Raw genomic sequence first — 6,998 nt, 5'->3', positions numbered from 1 at the left:
ATAAACCAAAGGACTTATCTGCACTTCCACTTTCAGTGCCTTCCGTGTTCTTCTATTTGTGTGATCACGTTAAACCACGTCAACATTTTATATTACTATTTATTTTCATCTTATTATCTCTAGAAAAAATAATATAAAATATTGACGTAACTTAACCGTGACCACACAAAATAGGAGGGCACGAAATGCAGACAATCCTTGTCCTAAACCAAAACAAAACCAAACCAAACCAGTGTCAGATTTAGCAGCCATGGTCCTTGGATAATTTACTTTCTTATGGAATTCTAGGTATAAAATCCCATCTGAAATTATAACACCACATTCCATCATTTTCTCAAAAACCCCAGAAAAAATCATGTCTCTGAAATTCACTCACTCTGCAGTCCTTGTGCTCCTCCTCCTCCTCCTCTGCTCCTTCACCGCAATCTCAGCTCATGAGTATGAAGACCCAACAATCAAAACAATGGAGGATTTCTCTGGCTACCCAATTCACGAATCACACTCTACCTCTCACACCACTCTTTCCTCACTCTCAGTTGGCACTCAAAGTCTGCAGAAACAGGTACTTTAACCAATCAAAACTTGATTTGTATTATACCTGCTAATTGGGTTTTGTTTAATTGTTTCATATGACTTGGGTTTGTTGATTTTCTCATATTTGAGCTAATTTTGTGAGTTTTTCGGTTGTTAGATTGATGAACTTTCGACTATTTCCGATACACCTGCCCCATCAGTTACCAGGATCTTGTATACCGACAAGGATGTATTGGCGCGTAGGTATGAATGTCACCTTGTCAGTCTCAATCCAACTAAGCTTTAATTTCAGCAAGTCCGTTCGGATTTCCTGGGTAGCTAATACTTCGCTTGATTGTAGAATTTCGCGATTCTGTACCGCGGTTGTTGTTTGCATAGATTGATATGCTACATACACTTTGCATCTCTTTCATGTGTTTCTATAGTTTATATGTTGGAGTTAGAGTAGATGTGAGAATCTTGATTGGAGTTTGGTAAATTCAAATTCCGATTATTTATCAGAATGGCAAATAATAACAGAATGAGGATGATGGCAACGCGCACTTGTATTAAGGTTTATGTTTGAGAGGAGATTTAACCTTTGACGTGTCTTTTATATTGTTTTTATGGGTAATGTTTAACTGCAGGTTCATCAAAAACTTGATGGGACTCTCTGGGTTCTCTGTTAGAGAGGATGCTGTTGGTAACATTTTTGGTCGGTAGTGGGTGTACTATGTCCTAATCTTTGAACTTATATTCATATTCGATCTTGTCATTTCAATATTGTAATGCTATGAACTTGGGGTTTTCCAATTTAATCAGTTAAACTGCTTTTACCCCAGTAGATGGGAAGTTCTCGGTTTTTGTCCTCCCTCCTTATTCAGTTGCGATAATCTGTTCTTGATATCATACTTCTATTTAGTTTCTTTGACCGTGTTTTTGTCTTGCTTTCCTATATGCAGGGAAGGCTATAACTCAGATCTTTCTGCAGTTGCAACAGGTTCTCACATTGATGCCATTCCATACTCGGGAAAGTATGATGGCGTTGTGGGTGTTCTAGGTGCTATAGAAGCCATCAATGTACCAAAAAGGTGTGCAACTTTAGTCCTGGTATGAACCGTAAATTGCAATCTTAATTGATTTGGTCAAGCAGTAGCCTTAGCACGCTTGATTTAGCTCTAGGAGACGAGGATGAGGCACCAATCCTGTGAAATGAGAATTATATTCGATAGCAGAATGATCCTAATCAAAAGTTCACATTTTTGGTTTTCCCAAGGTGAAGTGTATTTAAAGCTCTTATGTTTATGCTACTGACTCTGGCAGGTCGGGGTTCAAACCTAAATGATCACTGGGATTTATCTTGTTCACCTCAGAAGAGCCTACGCGCTTTGGAATCAGCTGCCTGGGAAGGTTAGGATCATTACCTGGTCAGACTTTAACGCACTAATTGTCTACTTCAAACATTTTAGTCTTTATCATTTAATTTTTTGGGTTCTGGATGGTGAAGTTCAACAATGACGTCTTCTGTTGTTTTAAATCCATTCTACCTTTTCCCTATATTTAAAAGAAAAACACATATTGTGCAGCTGCTTAATGGCTGGGATTGAGGAGCTGGCTAATGCTCTGAAGACAACAGTTGATGGTCAAAATATATCCTTCTTAGATGCTGCAGGATCCGCAGGCTACACTAAACACGAAGATGAGTGTGTTCTTGAAAAAAGGATGCTACTCTGGTTTTGTGGAATTGCACATTGAGCAATGCCCCATTTTGGAGGAAAAGGTACGCCTTTTTTGACGTATATATTCCCGACATTAGGCATAATATTTTATGTATTAACAATGTATGTTTTCTGATCCAGGTGTATCAATTGGCATTGTAACTGCGATCGCAGCCCCAGCAAGTTTAAAGGTGGAGTTTGAAGGCAATGGAGGCCATGCTGGTGCCGTCCTAATGCCAAATAGGTGAGTTGTTTGCAGGCTGTAAAGAAGAGGACCACTCGAACATTCTTTTTGAAGAGTTGTAAGATTATATGCAACTCTTCCCTACCCGCAAAGTCTGCATGATATTTCCCAATAACTTTAGAAAACTGTTTATTACCGGCATTGCATTAAGAACACAAGTTATGCACAGTTCCAATTGACGCGTATTTGTTTTCATAAATCAATTATACCAGAAATGATGCTGGACTGGCAGCTGCAGAATTGGCGCTGGCTGTTGAGAGACACATATTAGAATCTGGATCTGTTGATATTGTCGGTACAGTTGGTAAGTTGTGTTTCCTTCGCACCTACGTGCAGGACTATGGTTTAGTTCTTTGACTTCCATCAAAATTTCTTCAACATGGTCTAACTCTCTCACGTTGGCTGTTGTTCTTAATTTACGTCGGTGGTATATATTAATAAATTCATTTTGTACAAAGGTATTCTGGAGCTACATCCTGGAGCCATCAACAGCATCCCAAGCACAAAATACAATTTTACTGTAAGTTTGAAAAGATCATCGTATATCCTTTCTCGGCCATAATTTGAGCATGTGGATATTAGTCTTTGGGATTTTTAATACGTGTCGTAGAAAAATTTGGTTTGATGTATATTATACCTTTTCCTTTCGCAGACACAAGAGATATTGATGAAGAGCGGCGGAACATTGTGATTGAGAAAATCCATCAATCTGCAATCGGTATAGCAAGTAAACGTGTGGTCAGTCTTATCAGAATTCAAAATCATAAATCAGGATCCGCCAGCACTTTCTGATAAATCAATACTTGAGGCGATGGAAGCTTCATCGAAAGAGCTAAACTTAACCCACAAGTTCATGATTAGCCGAGCTTACCACAATTCACTGTTCATGGCCAGGTAAGAGAGAGAACCTTATCCCTATAAGAAAGGATTCCCTAAATATCTAAAGTCTATTAGCAAATGATTTCCCCGGAGTTCCATTCTTTTAATACTCCACCAAGTGGCTACTTAGGCTGCTAATACAACTAAATTGGAGGAAATTCAGGCGGTGAAGAGCATGCCGTTATTCGTTTTTGCCACGAATAGATTCTAATAATGTATTTCATATCCTTGCAGAGTTTCTCCGATGGGTATGATATTCATTCCATGTTACAAAGGTAGAATCTCCTTTCTCATTTTCTAGAAATAACCATTTAAAGTAACTGTTCTATTGCTGAAATTAATAATCTTAATCAGACTGATAATTAGTTTTGTTGCAAAGCATGTCAGTTGCCACGCATTTTTAATTATTTGAAATTCGTAATTATAGACATTGAATGACATTCACTCACATAACCGAACAAAAGATTGAATCAGTAGCTAGACCCGTAGAGAATGTGAGATCGAATCAGTAGCTAGACATGTAGAGTATGCTAGATCGAATCAGTAGAGAATGCTATAAAGTATATGCATCCATTTGGATTTGGTTTTGCAGGTTACAGCCACAAGCCTGAAGAATATGCATCCATTCAGGATATATCTAACGGGGTGAAGGTATTAGCGTTGACCCTTGCGAAGCTGTCATTGCAGTGAGCCATCGGAGTTGTTGGCCTGTAAACTTTACATATTTGGGTATACTTTTCTAACAGTGTCGTAGTTTCTGTGTGCGCGCCGCTCATTTGAGAGAGAGAGAGAGAGAGAGAGAGAGAGAGAGAGAGAGATGCCAAAAACCTTGTTATTTATTTATTTATCAAAGGGCATGTAAGAAAACATGCATTAGGAAGCTTATGAATTACCCAGCTATCACTCCTTAGTATGCTTATGAATTACCCAGCTATCACTCATCATCCAAGTTTCAACTCAAAACTCTACTGAATCGTACATGCCATCACGCTGCAGCCACAGGAACTGCGGTCTCCTCGAGTTCTTCAGCCTTTCCCAGCAAAATCGCCAACTATGAGACGGAGAGATGGACAAGTTCAGGATTCGGAACAGAGGGTATTTACAAAATCCAGCAGTGAATAAAAAAACAACTTTGATCAGTAAAATCAAAAGAAAATAACGAACCTGAGCCTTCAACACAATCCGTCCATCTTCGCCATCCAGCTTCGAGACAACAGTAGAGGTGCTTATGCCTGTTCCAGTATTATCCCCAAAGCATTAACCATTATGTTCATCAAAGCAGTACTGGAAATCAAACACTAGTCAAATATCGACTTACTCTTCTCGACAGCAACTCCATTGCTCTTGAGACTCTCAGCAATTGTGATCAGAGTAGGAATGGCTGTACCAAATAACTTTCACAAATAAGAACAAAATGCTGAAACTTGATGCAAATTAAAACCATGGCTGCTCTAATTAACACTGAGAAATCTGCAGCCAATATTGTCGATGACGGAAAAATAACATAAACAAATATACATGCAAACGGAAAGGAGGAAGATCGAACAAGTTGTCGGTACCCATTCCCAATGCAGAGAGCTCAACTGCATTGTACTGCTTGATGTACCTCTGCAACCGAATAACAGATTCAAGAAAGCTCCTTTAGAAACATCCAAACCCCACCAAATATATGCATCAAAACTTAATACAAGCAAGAATTTGATGGAATCCGATTAATCTCAGACCGAATCACTCGAGCTCCATTAGAAAATCCCAATTCAGATTAATGAGATAGCAAATTGCAAATAAGAAATGGAATCTAGGTTAATCAGATCAAGATCTAACAAATCAACGCAAGAAAGTATCAAAACCTAAATCACTGACCAATTAATTTCTGTTCGAGATCTCTGATATGTACTCACTCAGAAGATTAGCAAATTTACAGTTCAGATTAGTTGAAGTACTGAAATAGTTAACGAGTCAGTTCAGGGCATATCATAGTTAATTTATATCAAGATTTAACAAAACCCTAACAAACGTCGATTAAAATTCTTTCCCACAGTTTCTAGGCAACCAAACACGCAATAACCAAGAAAGATAGAGAAAATGCAAGGACATTTTAGTGAATAATGAACAGAATCTATGTTAATCAGATCAAGAATCAACAAAAAAGTGCAAGAAAGAACCAAAACCTTAACAGACGACGATCAATTTTCTTTCCCGGGGTTTTTACTTTCTAGGCAACCAAACACGAATTACAGCCCAGAAAGCGAGATAAAATGTAAACGCATTTCCGTAGTCCTTTCGTGTGTGTATACATACCTTGGCAAGATTGCAGTAGAAGAAGAATGGACGCTTGGTGTGCGAAACGTGAATCCGATTCTTGTTCTTCAGCTTCTTCGTCTTCTGAGTCTCAGCGGTAGCAACATCCCCAACGTCGCATTTAGCAATGGCCTCGCCAACACCGCATGTAGCAATGGCCTCGCCACCACCGCCAGTAGCAACGACAACAGGCTTGTTGTCGTTCACCGTCACCGTAGCCTTAATCCCATCCGCAACAACAACAATCGCACTCGACTCCATTGAAATCTCTCGCTCTCTCTTCTCTGTGTAAAAGGGCGGGAAAATCTGTTTGGAAAGCTATGTGAGAAATGTGAGTCGTGTGTGATACGCTACGGGTTTATAAGGGCGGGGATGTGTATGCCAATGTCCAATGAGGAAGGACGCGTGGAAGTGTTTAATTGGTTGGGACCTTCTCGCGGTTAGAATCTAACAATTCGGTTTGGCAAGTTGTGTAGCAGAGTAGAGAGGCAGCTGCTTAATTCGCTGTGACAGATTTGCCCTCGAACATTTCTTTTTTGACCAAAAAAGAAAAACACATTTCTTTGGAATTGCCCATTTTCACTGACCGTGAAGTTGAAAATTGCCCGAGCCCTATTTTTGGGCTTATAGATGTAACGCCCATATGAATTTTTTAAGTTCAATTTTATTTTAGAACAAAGCTTGGCCGCTGCACAATTAACAATATAGCTACTGCTAAAATCTTATGCACAATTAACAATATATATATAGGATAGTGATATCCAAACACCCATTTTTACTTATTACATGCTCTTCTTCATGTTCGGCTGGCGGATCAAATGAATTGAAGAATAACAATAGCTAAACATTATATTGCTATTGAGGATACAAAACCTCATAGTGCCCTTTTACCATTATATGAGTTTAATGTCAACCACAAAGAGGTTGATCATTTACATGTTGGTTTCCACGTGATACCATCTCGTTATGAATGTGATACCTTTTGCGACACCGGGAAGACTAACCTAGAACTCTCCATGCAACAGCCATGCTTGTTCCGCTATTATTTTCAAACAAATCCATAGCATATGTATATAGTTATAGCAAATATATATGTTCTCTTGAACTTTATCCCCTATCAATCCAAATGGAGAAGTGGTGTTGCAGCCACCACCCAACTCTTGATTCTTTCCGGGAAATATTGAGAGGGCAAATATTAAACCATAAACAAATCCCTAACCACACAAACAAGTCCTACCACTAAAAGTAACCGATCCTTGTTCCTTCACGAGTACTCAATAGATCAACCAATTCTTTTTTTTTCGAACAAACAATATTACCTACATTAAAAGAGTAAGGAAAGT

General features: G+C 38.8%; 1 protein-coding gene, 1 long non-coding RNA gene and 1 pseudogene across 2 annotated transcripts; 2 read left to right on the top strand and 1 right to left on the bottom strand.

Annotated features, from left to right (window-relative positions):
• The first annotated feature begins 272 nt into the window (after window positions 1–272).
• LOC137732726 (ureidoglycolate hydrolase-like) lies at window positions 273–3,100 on the top strand (annotated as a pseudogene).
• Window positions 3,101–3,132: 32 nt separating this feature from the next.
• LOC137731946 (uncharacterized) lies at window positions 3,133–4,190 on the top strand. Its single transcript, XR_011068297.1, has 3 exons — window positions 3,133–3,369; window positions 3,589–3,629; window positions 3,947–4,190. It is a non-coding gene; the product is annotated as an uncharacterized lncRNA (long non-coding RNA).
• Window positions 4,191–4,314: 124 nt separating this feature from the next.
• Window positions 4,315–5,955, bottom strand: LOC137731945 (uncharacterized protein At2g34160-like). The gene is made up of 5 exons (XM_068471211.1): window positions 5,656–5,955; window positions 4,914–4,962; window positions 4,673–4,735; window positions 4,519–4,586; window positions 4,315–4,405 (listed from the first exon to the last, which is right to left on the bottom strand). The coding sequence occupies exons 1-5, from the start codon at window positions 5,914–5,916 to the stop codon at window positions 4,340–4,342; spliced, it is 507 nt and encodes a 168-aa protein (XP_068327312.1). The 5' UTR covers window positions 5,917–5,955; the 3' UTR covers window positions 4,315–4,339.
• Between the last annotated feature and the right edge of the window lie 1,043 nt (window positions 5,956–6,998).

This window comes from Pyrus communis, chromosome 4, assembly GCF_963583255.1.
Source record: "Pyrus communis chromosome 4, drPyrComm1.1, whole genome shotgun sequence".
Classification (NCBI taxonomy): domain Eukaryota; kingdom Viridiplantae; phylum Streptophyta; class Magnoliopsida; order Rosales; family Rosaceae; genus Pyrus; species Pyrus communis.
Note: the sequence above shows the minus strand (reverse complement) of the source record. Positions and strands in the feature narration are given on the sequence as shown.